General features: G+C 52.5%; 1 protein-coding gene across 1 annotated transcript in view; it reads right to left on the bottom strand.

Moving 5' to 3' along the window:
• SCN1B (sodium voltage-gated channel beta subunit 1) overlaps positions 1–16,675 on the bottom strand; it is a 39,968-nt gene extending 23,293 nt beyond the window's left edge. The window contains exon 1 of the mRNA XM_077336970.1: positions 16,524–16,675. Within this exon, the coding sequence (XP_077193085.1) occupies positions 16,524–16,569 (46 nt within the window). The 5' untranslated portion in view covers positions 16,570–16,675. The remainder of the gene's footprint in view (positions 1–16,523) is intronic.
• Positions 16,676–19,544: the final 2,869 nt, after the last annotated feature.

Genomic DNA, 19,544 nt, shown 5'->3' with positions numbered 1-19,544 from the left:
TTGGGTCGGAGCTCAAGAGGAGTGGTGAGTTCTCCTCAACCGCCATTTTCTAAGTGCCCACTTCAGATCTGGGCACACGTGGCAAAGGTGCCTCAGCCTCCCCACACAAACCTGAGGAGGCTGATCTTTGACCCACGGGTCTCCTGAGATACATGTGGGACGACCCAATGGGCCAAACTGCACCCCTTGTGCTGTGGTCCTGATCCAGACTGGGCATGGATGAAGTGAGGAACAGCTAGATTCAAGTCCAGTAGCCCCTTAGAGACCATGAATATGGTGGAATACCTCCCCTCCTTACTCCTCCTTTGAGGGAGGCCACAGATCTTCTCTTCGCCCCACAGGCCTGGTGGAAGAGCTCCGTCTTACAGGCCCTGCAAAAAGCCGAAAGCCTGGTACCCCAGTGATGTTCCTGTCCCAAGCAGGCTCTACCCCCCAAATCTCCAGGAGTTTCCCAGCCTGGAAATGGAAGCCCTACCTCTCCATCCGACCTCCTTGGCTTCCCTAGGAGTGAGAATGCCTTTCCAACCTCTCCCTAGTTAGTTCAGGGCAAGCGTGACCTTCACAACAACCCAGCAAGGTAGGTTAGGTTGAAAGTATAGGACATCGCTGAGGTCACCCACCTAGCTTCCACAGCATAGCGAGAACTTGAACCTGGGCCTCCCAGATTTTAGCGTGACACTCTTAACTACTACATGACACTACCTGATAGGCAGCACAGCCTTGAACAACTACAACTCCTCCCCTGCTTCTTCCCTGACTTCACAGGCCTCTGTCCCCGGTCCACCCCCACCCCCCATCCTTCGGCTCTGAGCGCATTTCGCCCCTTTCCTTTTGTTCAAAAGCTCATTTGAACCGGGATCTTGAGCGTAAGACAATACAAAACAAAAAGCAACACAGAACTAATGCAGCAGAATAAAATAGGGCATGAGGGCCAGACAAAAAGATGCCTTTCCCCCAGTTTTAGCCGGCCTGGTTTGAGAGCGACAAGCCCCCACCCTCTCCCCAATTCATCTTCACGCCCTGCAGGAATCTAACTTGGAGGATGAGCTGACAGTCGGCAGGTGGAAAGCAGAAGCATCAATGCTCCCAGCTGCATCCCTGTGACGGATGACATGTGGGCACGCCACGTGACACAGAACTGCCAGCCAGAGGAGGGGACCGGCATGCGCGGGTGGTGTGTCAGAAGTAGGCGAGAGATGACATCCCCCGCACAGCCTCCGGCATGTCACACGCTCCCTTTCCCGGTTTTCATGCATCAGCAGTGACACCCTGCGGGTCTTGAAGGACGAGGGGTTTGCTGAGTCAGAGATGCTATCTCCCGCGCTCAGACCCACCAGCTGCTTTCTGCAGAAGCTTCCGGGCAGCCCGACATGCTGCCCTGGAAAGAGGCGCATGGGAAACGCCACCAGGGGGCAATCCTGAGTGGGAATGTGGCTGCTTGTGCGCCAGAGATCTGTAAGGGGTTCGAGGACCGCCTTGGGAAGTCAAGTTGGTAATCCAGATGATGAACGTGGGTGTGCACAGGAGGCAAACGGCCACATTTGTAAGCTTGCCAGCAGGGCTGGTCCAGGACTCTTCCCCTTCCCGGCCCATGCTTCTAAAGGAGAATCCCGTCATTGCTGTAGAATCTTGAGATTCTCACATTTCTGCCAATCAAACAAGCTTCTAGTCCTCATTGCTACAGACAATAAAACTATGGGGGGAAAGAACCAGAAACTGCTCTGTGTGAAGTTTCAGCATTAAGCACAGATTTCTACACTGGCTATTTTCACCACCACCCCCAATCCTCTTTCTCCCCCCCCCTTTCTTTTTCACTGATGTCTCTCACACAGTAAGCCTTCCTTCCTTCACAAATCACTGGGACACTGGGACACTGAACAATCTCAGTGGGACAATATTCTGCAGCCTCTTGTGGCGCAGGGTGGTAAGGCAGCCGACATGCTGTCTGAAGCTCTGACCATGAGGCTGGGAGTTCGATCCCAGCAGCCGGCTCAAGGTTGACTCAGCCTTCCATCCTTTCGAGGTCGGTACAATGAGTACCCAGCTTGCTGGGGGGTAAACAGTAACGACTGGGGAAGGCACTGGCAAACCGGTATTGAGTCTGCCATGAAAAAGCTAGAGGGCATTACCCCAAGGGTCAGACATGACTTGGTGCTTGCACAGGGATACCTTTACGTTTACAATATTCTGCAAAAAAATGAAAATGCACAGACTTTAGAGCAGGGATTCTCAACCAGGGCTCAAACTGCCTCCTTCCTCTCTCCTCTCAGTCCTCCTTGGGTGTGGCTTGGATGGCGTGGCCAGCTGACCGCGTCCAGCCTTGTTCTGCGAATCCTCAGAGCCTGAAAAAATATTTCAGGGGCTCCTCCATGGTCAAAAGGGCTGCTTTAATGTGTTCCATAACCCCCAGAAAAACGTAGCTGAGCCAATTCCAAACCAGGCCTGCTTGTCACTGAATCTAATGCAATGAGGAGTGCTATGTTCCAGAACTCAGACCAGCTCGGGTGCCACGTGGAAGCCCTCCACGGAGACAGACCAAGATGGGTAACTGTGTTAGTCTGTCCGCAGAGGTAGGAAAGAGCAAGCGTCCAGCAGCACCTCAAAGATAAGCTTCCAGGAAGAAGGGATGAGCAGAGACTCACAAAAGCTCTTACCCTGCCCCTAACATTCTCAAGACCAAGGTGCTACCGGACTCTTGGTCTTTTCTTCCAATATAGAAGGCCTGTCTCCAGAAACCTGATTTTGTGCAGTGATTGGCAAGGTTACACGAACCACCTCCTATTAATCAATGTGGACAGAGCTCCAAACCCAATGTCCCCAGAGGGCAGTTCCTCCGATCCGCAGATGAACTCCCAAAACTGCTTCCTACTGAATCTGGCTATCAAGGCCAGTGTTGCATGCTCAGGCTGGCAGTGGCTCTCCATGGTCTCAGGCAGAGGTCTTTCCCATCACCTGACCCCATGAATCAGAGATGCCAGGGACTGACCCTGGGAACTTCTATTTGCCAAGCAGATGCTCTACCTGCCCACCCAATTGCACATATGTGGACCGACAGGAGAGGAAGGCACTCTGCCCATGTTCAGGAACAAATGACTTCATTAATTCACGCAGGGGTCAACCCAAGCACTGCAGGAATGGGTTTTATAGAACACGGGGGCTGGGCTTGGATGCTTCTGAATTTCTCAATTCTGGGGGAGAGTCTATTGCATTTTTATCCTGTCCAGGAATTCTGTTCAGCGCACGCAGTGTTCCCTTCCTTCAATTCACCCGCACAACACCCCTGCGAAGCTAAGGAAGAATGACTGGCCCACAGAACTTCTTGGCTGACACTGCACCAAACAATGTCTTCTTCTGATTTTGCATTTCGCGTTCACACAACACTTCTCTCCGCCCCGCCCCCCAGGCCTGCAGATATATGAATTAGCCATGTTAGCTTCAAGTCCAGTAGCACCATAAAGATCAAGATTTGGGGGGTATAGATTTCCAAGAGTCAGAGCTTCCCATCATTGGAGCTTTGACTCCTACAAGCTCATCCCCCCAAAGTTTTGGTGATCTCTACCGTGCTAGAAGCTCAAATTTCACTGATTTACTGCATGGTAAGGCAGCAGAAATGCTGTCTGAAGCTGTCTGCCCATGAGGCTGGGAGTTCAATCCATTCCATCCTTCCATCCTTCTGAGGTCGGTAAAATGAGTACCCAGATTGCTGGGGGGTAAACGGTAATGACTGGGGAAGGCACTGGCAAACCACCCCGTATTGAGTCTGCCATGAAAACGCTTGAGGGCGTCACCCCTAGGGTCAGACGTGGCCCGTTGCTTGCACAGGGGATACCTTTACCTTTAACATGGTTCTTCTCTGGAAATTCTCCAGAGCCACATGGGAAGGGAGTCTTCTTTCACTGACATAACTTTTGAAGTTGGATTCCATACCCAGATCCAGGGGGGCCCAACCCGAATTAAGCTCAGAGCTTTCTTCCTGGTCCCACCCCAAATTCATGTGATACATATAAGACAGTGGTTCTCAACCTGGGGGTTGGAACCCCTTTGGGAGTTGAACGACCCTTTCACAGGGGTCGCAGCAGGGCAAGCAGCCTGGTGGGGGGGCACCATCTACACAACAGCCTTGCAGGGTAGATCAAGATAGAGCGTTCGTCTGTCTGGAGCAGCGGAAAAGAACGTGATCGGCATGATGAGACAAGAGGCAGAGCTGAACTGAGAAACCCCAGACAAAAACCCAATTTATATACCATCACGAACAATGGATCTTCATGCCATTGGTCAGTTTCGGTTTAATTTCTGTGAAAGAGCCCTTGCATCATTTTATGGTTGGGGGTCAACACAACATGAGGAACTGTATTAAAGGGTCGCGGCATTAAGAAGGTTGAGAACCACTGATCTAAAATCATTTCATCTTGAATCAGGGAACAAAGATACTTTCAGTAGCAGGAGAAGCCTGAATTCAACATCGTGTGGGCAACAGATTAGTTTGGAGAAAGCAGGGAGACAGCTCCGGCAGGCGTGTGGGTTGTGTTAGCACAACTGAGGGTTCAACAACTCTTTCATGTGTGTCTTTTCCTTCTGCAAACTGAGCTGCCTGGTCGTTGTGAAGGAAAAAGATTGGGGAGGTGGCTTTAATCCCCTGCTGTTTCCTCCACCCTCAGGTGCTTTTGGGGGAGAGAAGGTGGCTTGGTGCACGAATTTGCTTTCAACGCGCTCATTTAATTATAGCCTGTTTTTCTCCTCGCGGTTGGGACCCAAAGTGGCTTAGAACTGCTGCTCTCCCTTCCTCCGTTTTCTCACAACAGCCCTGCGAGGTAGGCCAGGCTGGCAGCTTGTGATGGGCCCAAGGTCACTAAGTGAGCTTCCCCAGAAGGTGAGCATTCAAAACGGGGGCACCCAGGGCACCACCTCTCGGTCTAGTCCAAAACGCTGAGGCAGCCAGATGTCCTCAGACCTTGGACCTAAGCAAAGACAGCGCCTGGGAAAGGGACCACCAAGGAAGACTCTGCAGAGGAAGGCAAAGTCAAACCACCCCTGGTTCTCACTCGCCTCGATAAAGCCCTTTTCTCGGGTTGCCAGAAGTCCGTTGTGATTTGAGAGCACATGTGCATGTAAGGTGCTTTTTACTAGCAGTCTTCAAGCAAAGGTTGGATGCACACTTTTCTTGGATGCTTTAGGATGCTTTGGGCTGATCCTGCGTTGAGCAGGGGGTTGGACTAGACGGCCTGTATGGCCCCTTCCAACTCTATGATTCTATGATTCTATGATACTCCCACTGGGGGGAACCTACATGCCAGAAAAAGCTCAGAAGTGGGTTTTGTCCAGGGAAAAAAACTTCAGGGCAGGAGAGCATTCATCAGCTCACCTGCTTGACAAAGTCATTTGGGCTAGCCCAATTTGCAAAAGAGCCCTGGACACAAGTACTGTCTCCTCTGATCAGCGGCAGAGAATTTTCTTTGCTCGCAGAAGGTCCCAGGGACGGCCTCCAGCTCAGATCAGACAGCAGGTGACAAGAGACGTCTCTGAGATCCCCTCCCCCAAAAAAACACAACAACTGCTGCCAGTCAGAGCAAAACAACAGTAACCTCACAGATCCAAAGGCCTGACTCAGGAGAAGGCACACTCTTATGAGGTTTTTCCTTCCAATAGCCACGGTTGGCTCCTTGTAAGCTCCTTGGCAAACCTTTATTCTCTCTCTGGAAAGCTTGTTTGGCGAGAAGGTCCCTAATTCCCTTCCCTGGAGAGGAGAGAACGGAAAATTGCTACTGAACACAAGGTACGTCTCCGTGGAGCATGGGAGGCTGAGTCGGTAAGGTCATTACATCTTTCTGTGTTCCTGGAGGAAGGAGAAAGGTAAACAAGCCGGAGCTTTGGCCTAGTTCGCTGGGATGGTTTGTTTCCGATTGTCTCTGGACCAGATCAGGAGGGGCACGGCTCAGAATGGCAAAATTTGCATCTGAACCCTCAAAACGGAGGTTTCTAGGAGCTCCTGCTTGCTAACTTTAAAAAAAGGGAAAGAAATCTATCTGCAATTATTTGGAGCGCTGTGTTTCACTCCTGTTTTAACCCATGCTTTGCACGGTGTGAGAACTGGCTTGGGGGAAACAGCTGATTCCCAATGGCCCCCTTTTGCGCTCCCCTAAAAATGGAAAAGGAGGCCATGCCCTTGAGAATGCACAAAGTGCATTCCCTCACCACCACCACCACCACCACCTAACTACAGGCAGCATCAAAACCTCAGAACCGCTGAAAAGAGCTTCCGGGTCACAGGTTGCTATTTCCAAATAGAAGACCGAGGCCCAAACATGTGGTGTGGGAAAGCCCCTTCAAATCACAGCCTATTTCGGTGACTCCAGAGGTGTGCCATGGCCTGCCTCTGTATACGCAGCCCTGGGAGCGCTTGGTGGACTCCCATCCAAGAATAAACCAGAGTTGACCCTGTTTAGAATCATAGAGATGGAAGGGACCTCCTGGGTCATCTAGTCCAACCCCCTGCACTGTGCAGGACACTCACAACCCTATCGCTCAGCCACTGTCACCTGCCACCCTCATAGAATCTGTAGTTTAGCTTCTGAGATGTGAAGAGATTGGACAAGCCAGCTCCATCCAGGTCAAGGCCCTGGCAAATGGCTCTAGAGGATTTTTTTTAATCACCTCAGCTTGCCTATTGAGGTTACTACATCTACATCTGTTGATAGACTATGGGAATGGGAATTTTTAGGAAGAAATAGAAGGGCTGCTTTTTTATACCCGGATTTTCACTACCTTAAAGGTCCCAAAGTGACTTACATTCGACTTCCCCTCCTCTCCCCACAACAGACATCCTGTGAGGTAGGTGGGTCTGGGAAAGCTCTAAGAGAACTGCTTGGCAAGAACAGCTCAAGAGAGAACTGTGACTGGTCCAAGGTCCTCCAGCTAGCTGCATGTGGAAGAGAGGGGAACCAAACCCAGCTCTCCAAATTAGAGCCCGCTGTGTTTTAGCCTCCATACCATGCTTGAGAAGAACATCAAAGCTCTGCTGGATCCCACCAATGGGCTGTTAAGCTTGGTCTCCTGTTTCCTCACAGGGACCAATCACATCTCCCCTTAGAGAAGCCTAAAAGCAGAAAGCTAAAGGCCTCTCTTGGGTTGGTGCTTGTAGCATCCAGCATACCTGGCTGGGCGAACGATCCCATTTACAAAAATCAGGCAGTGGAAGGGCCAAGTGGTGTAAGAGGGGGGTGGGATGAGCTGGGGGTGGGCAATGCTAAAGCATCATCTGCTGCCTTAACCCTGCAGGCTAGATCACAAAGCAAAACTACCCCAAGCTTGCCATTTTAGTCCATCTTTGCCAGTTCGCCCCACTCGAAAGCTTCCCGTCACTGCTTAATTGGAACAAAGGGCCAAGCCAATTTAAGGATTTGCCGGGCCTTAGTAAAGTACAATTTTGGTGGGAGCAGCCAGGGTGGGGGCAGAGGGACCCCCACAGTGGAAAGGGGTGTCACCCCAAGTGTCCTTATAGACCACTGGTTCTCAACCTTCTTAATGCCGCAACCCTTTAATACCGTTCTTCAGGTTGTGGTGACCCCCAACCATAAAATGATGCAAGGGTTCTTTCACAGAAATTAAACCAAAACTGACCAATGGCTTAAAAATGCATTGTTCATGATTGTATATACATTGGTTTTTTTCTGGGGTTTCTCAGTTCAGTTCTGCCTCTTGTCCCACCATGCTGATTTCGCTCTTTTCCGCTGCTCCAGACAGACGAACGCTCCATCTCAATCTACCCCGCAAGGCTGTTGTGTGGATGAGTGGCTGGAGGCCAAGGATGGGCACCTGCAGAAGGAGTGGCAACAGTGGCGGCAACCCCCTGGCCAAGCTGCTTGCCCTGCTGCAACCCCTGTGAAAGGGTTGTTCGACCCCCAAAGGGGTCCCGACCCCCAGGTTGAGAAAAACCCCTGGAGTAGACAAAACCGTCCTGGACAGAACAACCTCCTGACTTGGTACAAGGCTGCTTCTTGTGCTCCTGACTCTCTCACCTTGCTGGGTGACCTTGGGCCAGTCCCCTTCTCTCAGCCTAGTCAACCTTGCAGGGCTGTCGTGAAGATAAAATGAGGGAAAGGGACAGCAGCTCCATGTCCCTGAGCTGCCTTGAGGGAGAGCAAGATAAAACCAGATGGCTCTTAAATTTGTGATGGCCTCAGCAGGCACCAGCAAATGCAGCCTAACCTGCTATCGCTCCCCGGCTCTCCCTTGCGCTTAAGTAGGTTGTCCCTGCCCAAAGGAAAAAGAGCACAGCCTGGCTGCTGGCAGGACATTGCCCAGGCCTTGCCTTCTGCTTCCAGTCGGAGCTATTCAGCGAGGGAGTCATCTGGACTCTTTTTTTCAGAGGCAGCTTAAAAACTAATGGTCAGCCCATTTCGGGTCATTAAATTTTCACAGCTTTGGCCCGGGTTGACTATGGAGGCCTGGCCAAATGGACGCGCTTCCGTCCGTCCGTCCCTGAGCTTCCCCGCGGAAGGCAGGGACCTCCTTCAGATTCCGTGCTGTCCCCATGCCACTGAGGACCTGTCTTGGTAGCCAGGGGGGGCCAGGGCTGGTTTATCCATGCTCCAGGCCCCGCGCTTCCAGGGGTCCTGCACAATACCCCCCCCCCCCGGTTCAGGGACGTAGCCTCTCCCCCATCTCTATAGCAGTGTTTCTCAACTTAGGGGTTGGGACCCCTTTGGGGGTCGAATGGCCCTTTCACAGGGGTTGCTGCAGGGTAAGCAGCTTAGCTGGGGGGGCACCATCCACATAACAGCCTTGCAGGGTAGATCACTGGCAGCAGCTCTCCAGGGTGTCCAGCTTCTGCCAAGGAGACTAGACTAATGCACAGTGCTCTTCTTTCAATGGCTATTAGCCATGTTGGCTGCAAAGAACCTCCATGTCCAGAGGCAGCCTACCTCTCTACACCAGTTGCTGTGAGCAGCAACAGACCTACATCTGTGTGCTGGTTTGTGGGCCTCTTTGCCACCCCACAAGAACCGGGTGCTTTGTTCTGATCCAGCAGCACTCTTCCTGGCATCTGAACTTGGCATCTGGAGAGCCACCCTACAGGGTATGCATTATTGAAGAGCAAGAGTCCAGCAGCACCTTGAAGCCTAACAGAATGTTGGCACAGGAGGAGCATTTTAAAGTTTGTGTTCCTTTCTTCAGATACAGCTAAATGGGAGGCCATCTGTTCTTGGAGAGTGAAGTGACTTCAGATTACAACAGCAGGAGTGCTTGGATTAGGTGTAAGATACAGAGGGATAGCAGGCATGGAGAAATCAGCCTTGGTAATGAGACAGGAAACCTAGGTCTTGATTCAGTCCAGGAGGGTGCATTGTTTTGAGCTTCAGTATCAGTTGCCATACAGCAGTTTTTGAGGCTCTGCTACATAACAATGGAGCATTTGTGAACTACTCAGTGTGGCTTTAGGGTAGAGGTGGCCTAATAACCCCCCAGTGGACATCAGGGGCCTAACGGAATTAGAAAAATTCCGCAGGGCCTGCAAAAGGGAGCTCTTCCGCCAGGCATTTGGTTGAGATCCACTAATTCCAACATCTTCCACTGTGCTCCCAAGCCTCCCTCCCATGAAACTAATGCGTTGTACCAACAATTAATGGGCTCATCAGTATGTTCCAGTTACGAATTTACTGTCACTGCTTTACTGTTCTATTGTTCTATGGTTAATGATTTCTCTGTATTGTTCCTGTTCCTTGCGTCCCATGTGAACCGCTCTGAGCCTCCGGGGAGGGCGGTATATAAATGTATTTAATAAATCAATAATAAACTGTAGCTCTCCAGATATCCATGGACTACAATTACCATGAGCCCCTCTCAGCAGGAATTACAATCCATCTCCAGACTACAGAGATCAGTTTCCTTGGAGAACATGGATGCTTTAGAACCATTCTGGGACAGATAATGAAAAGCGGGGTATAAAGAACCCAGCTCATCTTATCTTCTTCAAGGAGTAGCAAACAACTTGAGCCCAGCGGGGGCTCATGGTAATGGTAGTCTACAGAGATCTGGAGAACCACAGTTTGGCCACCTCTGCTTTAGAGCAGGGGTAGTCAACCTGTGGTCCTCCAGATGTCCATGGACTACAATTCCTATGAGCCCCTGCCAGCAAATGCTGGCAGGGGCTCATGGCAATTGTAGTCCATGGACATCTGGAGGACCACAGGTTGACTACCCCTGCTTTAGAGTATTAGTTGACAACAGATGTGTTTTCAAAAAATGTGTTCTGCATCAAGGTACCAAAAAGGGACCGATTGCTGGAGAAGTCATACTTTTTCAGCTGCAGCCATCAACTCAAACTCTTCTGACAAGCCACTCCAAGCAATCTACCCCAATTTTAATCTACTCAACAAACTTGCAGGGTAGGTTAGGCTGAGAGCCAGAGAGAGAGAGAGAGAGAGAGAGAGAGAGAGAGAGAGAGAGAGAGAGAGAGAGGTCCAAGGCAACTCAGCAAATTCCAAGGCAGCATCAGGATTTGAACCCAGGCTTCCCCAATTCTAGTCCAACCACTACTCTACATTGGAACAACTTCCTGCAAAGATCCAACTCAACCTACAGAAGAGACCAGCCGTCTGTTCAGTACTCAAAGGGCACATCAAATACAAGAGACAGGTTAGAGAGGGCCACACCTAATACAAATATCTGGCTTAAGCAGGAGGAAGTTAGCGTGTGCATGTCATTTGCACAGAGTACACCGTCAGCTATTCCGCAGCCACCGAATGTGCTGGTTTGAGTCAGCAACGTTCTGACTTTGGATTTATTAACTGCAAATGCTTTTAAAAATTAAGTCTGGGTTTTTGTCCAAAATCAGCGGAATAGGTAAGAAGGGTGTCTCTATAAAGGAAATAGATTTGTTGTCCATTGCAGTGTTACTTGCATGCATTACCTTGATCTGACTGCATTCCCCCCCCCCCAATGTTTTGTCATCCAATAGTTGCTTTGTTGACAGTACACCTTCTACTGCTTTGCTTAATGGCACTGCGGTTGGATTTCTCCCCTCCCCATCAACCTTAGATCAGGTTGAGAAACACAGACGACAAGTAAGAGTGAATTCATTAATGTAAGTCACGGTAAAACCTCAGAGGATATTAAGCACTGAGAAGGAAAGTGACTCCAAACATGTGCAGAGTCTAGTCTCTAAAATCACAGGGCAACCACCCCCAGCCTCCTGGTTCCTGAGACGGGGAGCAAGGCGGGAGGGGATCTGAAAAAGATCTAAGCTGCAGGGAAGGGTCCCCTGCCCCTGTGTTCAGACACTCATCACACACAATCCAGGAGTCATGCAGACCAGCTAGAATATGCACATGCATTCTTAAGAGATTGCATTTTGGGAAAGCACCATTTCATTTGCAAATCCAAAGCCAGAGAGCCAGCATGGTGTCCTGGTGAGAGCCTCAGACAAGGGAGGTTCAGATCCCCTTGCTGCCATGAAAGCTTGCTGGGTGACCTTGCACCTGTCCCCCCCACCCCTCTCTCTCAAGGTAACTCCCTCACAATGGAAGCCCAGGTCACAAAGGTGGCATGGCCGGCATTTTACCATCTCCGCCAAGCTACTAGCACCCTGCCTGTCCCCGGAATACCTAGCCACAGTGATCCATGCGACGGTCACCTCTAGACTGGACTTCTGTAACTCGCTCTACGCAGGCCTGCCCTTAGCCTTCACCCGGAAAATACAGCTGGTCCAAAACACAGCAGCCAGGATCCTCACAGCAACACCGCATCCGGCCCATTCTCCATCAACTACAGTGGTTCCCAGTTGAATTCCGGATCAGGCTAAAGGTTCTGGTAATTACCTTTAAGGCCATATGCGGTCAGGGCCCAGTGTACCTGAGGGACCGCCTCCCTGCCTATGCCCCTCAAAGAGCTTTAAGCTCTGCCACCACCAACCGGCTAATGATCCCTGGCCCTAAAGAAGCCTGCCTGGCCTCAACCAGGGCCAGAGCCTTCTCTTTCCTGGCCCCCACCTAGTGGAATGAGCTCCCGGAGGAGATCTGGGCCCCGATGGAGCTAAAACAGTTCCGCAGGGCCTGCAAAAAGGAGCTCTTCCACCAGGCATTTGGCTGAAACCAGGCATAACCAACAACATCTGAAGGGCCCCTGCACCCTTCCTCCCAGAAATCCATCAATGCGTTCTGCCCCTGTTTGCACTGTGATAATTACCATGGTTACAAGATCAGTGCAAATAGTATTAATAGTATTAATGTTATGGTTATCTATATGTTACGGAAAAACTAAGTTCCTTGTATTGTTTTCTATGTTTTTATGTAAACCGACTTGAGCCTCCGAGGAGGGCGGTATATAAATATATAATAAATAAACAAATAACTCACTCAGCCCACAGGGTTGCTGTGTGGATCTGATGGAGGGGGGGACACACAATGCATACCACCTTGGCTCACCACGGGGGAGACAAGCAGGATAGAAATTAAAAGTTTTCGCTTCTTGTTGATGATGTTTTTCAAACGGTAGAGAAGCTGCCCCCAGCCCCTGAGTATCAACTTTTTAAAAATCCAATAAATAAAAATTGGTCAGTTTTCTACTAGGCACAAAGATGTGGGAGCGCCATCAAACAAGGGACAAGCCCATGTGCATTCTGCACTAGCAACGTTGCATGAAAACGTAGCTTCTCCAGCCCAGCATCTTGCTCCCAGCAGGGCGCAGCTGGACGCTCCTGGGAAGCTCACAAGACAGCAAGAAAGCCAGCAACTCTCCCTCTCTGTTTGTTCCCACTATTGACCCTTCAAAGGTATAATGCCCCTGACCAGGGAGGTCCTATCACTTCTCACATCATTGGAGGGGAGAGATATTAAATTGCCCTTTCTTTGACTGCATTAAGACCAGGGGTAGTCAAACTGCGGCCCTCCAGATGTCCATGGACCACAATTCCCAGAAGCCCCTGCCAGCATTCGCTGGCAGGGGCTTCTGGGAATTGTGGTCCATGGACATCTGGAGGGCCGCAGTTTGACTACCCCTGGTTAAGACCATTTAAATGGCATTTTGAAAAACTGATCTCCCACCTCTCCAAATTGATACCTGGGAAGCCCTGGGAGCAGCGAGCGCTCAGGTGACTTCACCTTGCAAAGTGACACACAACAGTCAAAGGAATCAAAACCTCAACAAGAAACCAACAGAGAAACATGGGCAACAGCGTGAAACGGAGTTTTCAGATCCACAGAATTCCTAATATGTGGGTAGAAAACTTAGACATATGTGCGTTTCTATGCAGTGGTAGTAAAGAAACATTTGGGGCAAATCACAGAAGACGGTTTACGGGACTGCCAATACAGGCCCGTATTCTGAGAGAGTTGGTCTGGTGGGAGACCCAGGTTCAAATCCACCACTCTGTAATGGTGACCTTGGGCCAATCGTTCCCTGTCAACCTCATCAACCTCACAGGGTTGTTGTTTCAAGGATACAACGGAGCAGAGAGAGAACAATGTTGCAAGCCCCCATCAAGGAGATAAAGTGGGGCATGAATGCACAAATTACTTTCTAACTTCTAAAAAATGGCTGAATTTGGTTTGGCCTTCTCTAACTTTTCAGGGCCTTGTCCCACCTTTTGAATTCTTTCAGTCAACTGGCAAACGGGTTCCGGAAAGGGACAGGACGATGAGTTTCCACTCAATCCCCACCCACCCGGCCCCTGAGAGCTGCACAAAAGGTCCAGAAGCTTCTGGAACAACCCTGCAGTGTAGCCTTGTGGGTGACAAAGGGGAAAAAACACCCCCTCCAAACCACCTCCAAACCATCTTGCTCCATAAAACTCTACAGCCAACAAATCAAGACAGGATTACAATCAACAAGATTCCCCCCCCCCCAATTGCTTTGTTTCCTTTTTTACTTGCCTAAAGAAGGCTTTCTCAATCCCTGGGGTGTCTGGACGGCTTTCCAAACAGGTGGGATTTAATTCATTTTTCATATTATTTTTTAAAACTAGCTTCAAAGCCCGTTCCTAAGAACAGGCCTTGAAAGGGTCCCCTCCCCTGGCCCGTGGCCAAGCAGCTTAAGGTGGATTTGGGCTGCAGCTCACAGGCAAATGAAGTGGGGCGGACAGGGACTGGGCAGCTCGTTAGCAGGGCCGAGACAGAGCTCCTTAGTAGGCAGTCAGCAGGCCCTGCCTAGCAGGCCAGGAGGCCCTCTTTAGCAAGCTCTCCATGACCCTTTGCCCAGGGCCCTCTGACCTGCTGCTGGCTCCAGGCACTGAGGCGTCTGAGAGCAAAGAGGCTAGAGTCCAGGGCTGGAGGGCGGGAGCCGCAGGGGCAGGGCCAATCATGACAAAGCTGGCTGCACCCTGATTGGCCCTATTCCAACTTGGACAGCTGGACACGTCCCACCCCCTAGGCTGTTTCAGAAATATATAGAGGAGCAACAATGGATTGGCAAGGATGTGTTCAACATTTGTTGGGTGATACCAGCCCCCCTCCCAAAATGGCCAAGATGGGCCTGGAGGAGGTGGGAAGGGGAGTGGCCCTGGGTAGGCATGCACACAGCTATGCTTCCCAAGGATCGATCGTGCCACTCCTGGGGTTTCTCGAAGCCTGAAGAATGTCTCAGGGGTTTCACAATGGTAAAAAAGTTGAGAAAGGCTGGGGGGGGGGCAGTTGAAGCTAATTTCCAAAGTGTTCCCCCAGTGTTAGGAACCCTGCTTTCAGTTTCTTAACCAGAGCACCTGAGCTGAAAACTACCACCCAAATGGCTTGTTATATAACAGGCACATACATTCATTTGAGACACCCCGCTTGGTGTGACAAAACACACAATCCCAGCCAGAGATGCGACACTCACACCAATGCACGACGTACTTTCCAGAACGCAGAGAATGGCTGTCCTCCATCTGGGAGGAACTGCCCTGGAGCCTTTGCCTGAGCCAACCTAATCAAAAAACATTAATCTATTCGCCTATGGTGAGTCAAAATGGACTGCAGGCTACCAGGTGGGAACGAGGTGGCATCCCCCCCCCCCGCTTTCATGCCATCCACAAATGATTGGGCCTGGGTACATGTAGGTAGGTGTTGAGGCTCACTGGTGGGGGCTTTCCCAAGATTATTTGGAAGTCCTGACACACTGGCTGGTCCACATCTCTCAGTACAATATGCAGTGAAGTGGAAGTACCCACGAGGATGCCAGAGAACAGGCCCCGGGAGGAAAGGAGGTGATCTGCAGAAGACTCAGCAGGAGTTATAACCATCTTCCTCGGAATGATTTAGACTTTCTATCCCTTGCCTTTCTCCCCAATGGGGATCCAAAGCAACTTGCATCGTTCTGCTCTCCTACCAACGACCCTGCGAGGTAGGTGAGGCAGAGTACAGGACCGGCCCAGGGTCACCCAACAACAACCCTGTGAGGTGGGTTAGGCAGAGTACAGGACCGGCCCAGGGTCACCCAACAAGCTTCCCATGGGATCTAGGGCTGCTAGCCCTGGACTGAGAAATATCAGATTTTGGAGGGGGGATCTCAGCAGAGACCCACCCTCCAAAGTGGCCGTTTCCTCCATGAGAACCAGCCTTGGTCATATGGATATCAACTGAAGTGGCGGGGTCTCCAGGTGCCATCAGGAGTTTGGCAACCCTATCTAAGGGGCTTTCATCCTGGGCCTTCCAGATCCTAGTCTGATGCAAGATCAGCACTGGGGCCTGAGGAAAGCATCGTGCCACCCCCGACCCAGCAGGGCTCCTTTTTCAGGTTATGAAATCAACTGCTTCCAAGGGAAGAGCCACCATGGAGTTCTCCTCCTGGGCCCTCCTCTTCAGAGCCACCCCTTCCCACAAAACACTTGAATCCACGCCAGTTTTCCCCACCGAGGTTTGCCTTGCAGGGCTGCAGCCCAGGGAAGAGGAGGCTAAGAGCTCCTCGACCCCTTCTGAGAGCACCGAGAAAACGCGGACACGGATTCCAGAGGAGCTCAGGAATGGATAACGTTAGACTTTTAAAATAAACCCCAGCAAACAAAGTGGGTACGGATTCTAAGAGCTACGGGACTCCCCAAACCTGCCTTCTGCTGCCCCCACACAACCTCGGCCCCAGCATTGGCTTCTCCATGTGCAAACCCCCAAAAGGTAAGACAAGACCCAAAACTGGATTTATGGGGCTCCCCTTAGTAGGCTGCGACATAACAGCACTTCCCACCCTCGCCACAGCAAACTAGGGGGAAGTGGGGGGGCGGGGGCCACACACCTGGGCGCAGGTGCTGGGCCTTTTCACCAGGTGTCCTCAAGCCTGCAGAAAGCTGGCGCCTGCGGGCAGGCCCCAAAGGGGGAAATCTTAGCTTTCCTGGGAAGGACCCAACCTGCTGTCACGAGTTCAAATCCCAAGCGGGCCAAATAGTCCCGGAAGTGGATTTTCCCCGGGCCATGGATCGGAACCAGCCTTCAGGAGCGAGGAAGAGGCAAGACTGATCGGCGTGGTCGCCCCTGGCCAGGAAGGGCCTTTCCCCTTAAACCGCCCCCCCCCCAGGTCCCACGGAAAGCCTCCCTCTCCCCACGCTTTCCCCCGGGACTCACCTAGGGCGAGGCAGGCCAGGAGGGAAGCCGGGCGCAAGGGTGCCATGCTGGGGGGCCCGGATCCAGGGTGCGCGCCCCCTCCTCGGCCCGTCGGCGCCTGGTTCTGGGTCACGCAGCTCCGCTCCTCGGGCGCCCCTCCTGCGGCCGGCAGACAGACGATCCCGGGGAAGACGCGTCCAGGGAGAGGGTATTTATAGCGCGGGGCTCAGCGCGCCTTGGAATGTGCCCGCCGGATGGGCCCGGACAGCCGATCCCCGACGGGCCGGGAGCGGGCGGCGGCGGCAGGGGGCCCCGACGGGAGGCCCGCTCGCCCCGCTGCGGCTGCTGCGCTGGGACCGAGCCGGGGCCAGGAGCAGCGCGGCGACGCAGAAGAGGCGGCCGCCTGGAGGAGCCATAAAAGTTGGCCGCGGCCCGGGGAGAGTCTGGCCGACGGGGGTGGCAGCCGGGCGCGCCCAGCCACGAAGCCTGCGGAGCCGCCCTCCACGTGGGCCGCGGACCCCCAAAGGCCGCCCGGCCGGCTGGAGCCGTCGGCGCTGCCGAAGCTCTTTCCCTCCCGCCCAGCGGTCGTGGCTGCAGCGGCGCGTCTTCGCCAAGCCCTCCGCAGAGGGCAAACTGCAAGCGCGCAGCCTCCCCCTCCTCGCCCCAAAAGCACCCGATCCGAGGCCGCCCGCTCGATCCGGAGCGGCTCCGGAGCGCGCGAGAAGAGGCTGGCTAGCCGCCTCCCCGCTGCACCGCCTGGCCGGGACGGCCGAGGGCCGGCTCCATGGCTCCTGGGCAGGATCGGCGCCGGCTGACCTCCCCCGTGCCCGCAGCGGGGCTGGCTGCGATGCGACGCGGCGACCTGCCCCCCGGCGGCGGCGCGCACTGCTGCGGCAAAGCTGGGGCTCGCCGGAGAGGGCGGCTGCGAAGGGAGCGAAGCGTGCGCCAGGCACGGGAGGGGGGGGGGGGGAAGGCGCAGCGAAACTTGATGCATTGCAGCAGCGGCCGAAGCAGCAGCACTGGCGGCGGCGGCGGCGGCAGCAGCAGCAGCGGCAGGCAAGGCGGGGAGGGACCCCCGGGGTTGGGGGACGGGGATGGCAGGCAAGGGGAGCCCGCAGCGAGCCGGGGAAGGGCAGCGGGTGCATCACGCTCTGCAGTGGCCGCTCAGGCCCGGCCCCAGGCCCGCTCGCACCGGCTTGGCTCGGCTCCTCCGAAGCCATACCGGTCCCAGCGTTCTGAGCGAGGATGCTCTGCACATGGTCAGGAGCGCTCTGGCCCCGAGTGGCCTTGCGTGATGTGGCTCCACCGTTGGGGGGTGGGGCAGGTACTTTTACGCCTCGCGACAGCCCCGCGAGGTAGGCCGGGGTGGGAGAGGGCGATGGGCTCAAGGTCATCCGGGGTGTTTGACGACCGATGGGGGATTTTTCGCCGGTGGCCTCCCCCTGCCGAGCCTTCTCGCTCGCCGCTGGGGCCAAGGACAGAGCCGAAATACCTAGCCCACCGCCCCATATTCTCCTATTTTTGCCATGCCCTTGGTAAAATTAACTAATGTTAATTAATATTGTGAGCGGCTGCGGGCTAGCTAGGCTAAGAGCCGTGGCATAAAAGTTTAACGAATCATTCAGTGTGTGAGTGGCTTGGGGGTGAATCACCGAATGGCACTCTGTACGTGCCCAGAGGCAGCCTCTGCTGGACGTTGAGCCTAACTACTGAGCCCAGGCTCTTGCTTTCAGAGTATGCAACACTCGATTGCAATTAACCCTGATCCTAAACAAAACTGCCTCTCTGGTCTCCCCCATCCTAAAGAGTGGAAGCAGAAGGGTGCCGGTTGTGGCCCATGCAGGTTTAACTTAGAAGTAACTTATCTTGAATTCTGGGTGGTCTTCATGTCTCTATCAGCCTTACATTCAAGTGGGAACAATCCGAAGTGGATCTACTCAGAAGTCAGTCCTGTATTCTTCAGTGGGGCTTACTTCCAGGAAAGCATCCTTAGGATTGCAGTAAGCTTTTAAGGGTCACTTAAGACCAGTGATGAAGGAGATCCACTTGCAGCTTTAAAGCTTTAAATGCTTTTTGCTTACAGGACACGGAGCTATTACCTGCCTCATTCGGAGATATTGTTTGCCTGCCTTGATGCCATGAAAGAGCAAAGTGATTAACAAGACATCTGAGGCTGTTTGGCTTTATGAGGAAGCAACTAATAGCTAAAATGGCTTGGCAGATTGAAAGAATAGCCTTAAAAATAGTCGGAATATATTTAGTATTGGTCTTTATAAAAACTAGCACAGCCGTGCTTGCATAAAGACAGAGATGGGTAGCTGAGTTAGTCTGTCGTAGCAGTAAAAAAGAGCCAAGAGTCCAGGAGCACCTTTAAAGATTAACAAAATCCGTGGCAGGGTAGGAGCTTTTGTGAGTCACTGCTCACTTCTTCAGATACCGCTAGAACATAATCCCCATATATTTGAGAGAGATTTCAGATGCTGAATTATATTAGCAGGAAAATTGGCAGGTGAATGACAAGATCAGCCATGATTTGATTGGGTGTGATATGTATGGGAATAGCAGGCGTGGAGAAATCAGCATTGGTAATGAGACAGGAAACCTAGGTCTCGATTCAGTCCAGGAGGAGTCAATATTAAGTGTGCTATCCTGACTTGGATGACCCTTCTCCGGTTCCCCTTACACCAAAGAAGCCCAGGGTTGCTACGCAGAGGAAAACAATAGCAAATGACCCCTGAACTTCTCTTGCCTTGAACACCCTGCAGTCACCATAAGTGGGGTGTCACTTGACGGAACTTTCCTGTACTTCCCTCCAGTACAATCTCATTTGGGGTGGCTCAGAACTTGGAATCTCCCCTTGCTACCGCAGCCCAACCCAGCAACAAGATTTAATCTACATCGGTGAAAAGATTAAACCAGTGAATGGACTGGGACTGATTCCCCCCAGATGTTCAGGGAGGTGCCCCTGTAGAGCCAGTGACAATCCCATAGCCTTTCTGCTCTTTCCCCATCTCCGCCTCCCTGTCCCTTGGGAGGTTCCGA

This window comes from Paroedura picta, chromosome 5 (assembly GCF_049243985.1).
Source record: "Paroedura picta isolate Pp20150507F chromosome 5, Ppicta_v3.0, whole genome shotgun sequence".
NCBI lineage: Eukaryota > Metazoa > Chordata > Lepidosauria > Squamata > Gekkonidae > Paroedura > Paroedura picta.
The sequence above is the reverse complement of the archived record's forward strand: the minus strand, read 5'-3'. Positions and strand labels throughout refer to the sequence as shown.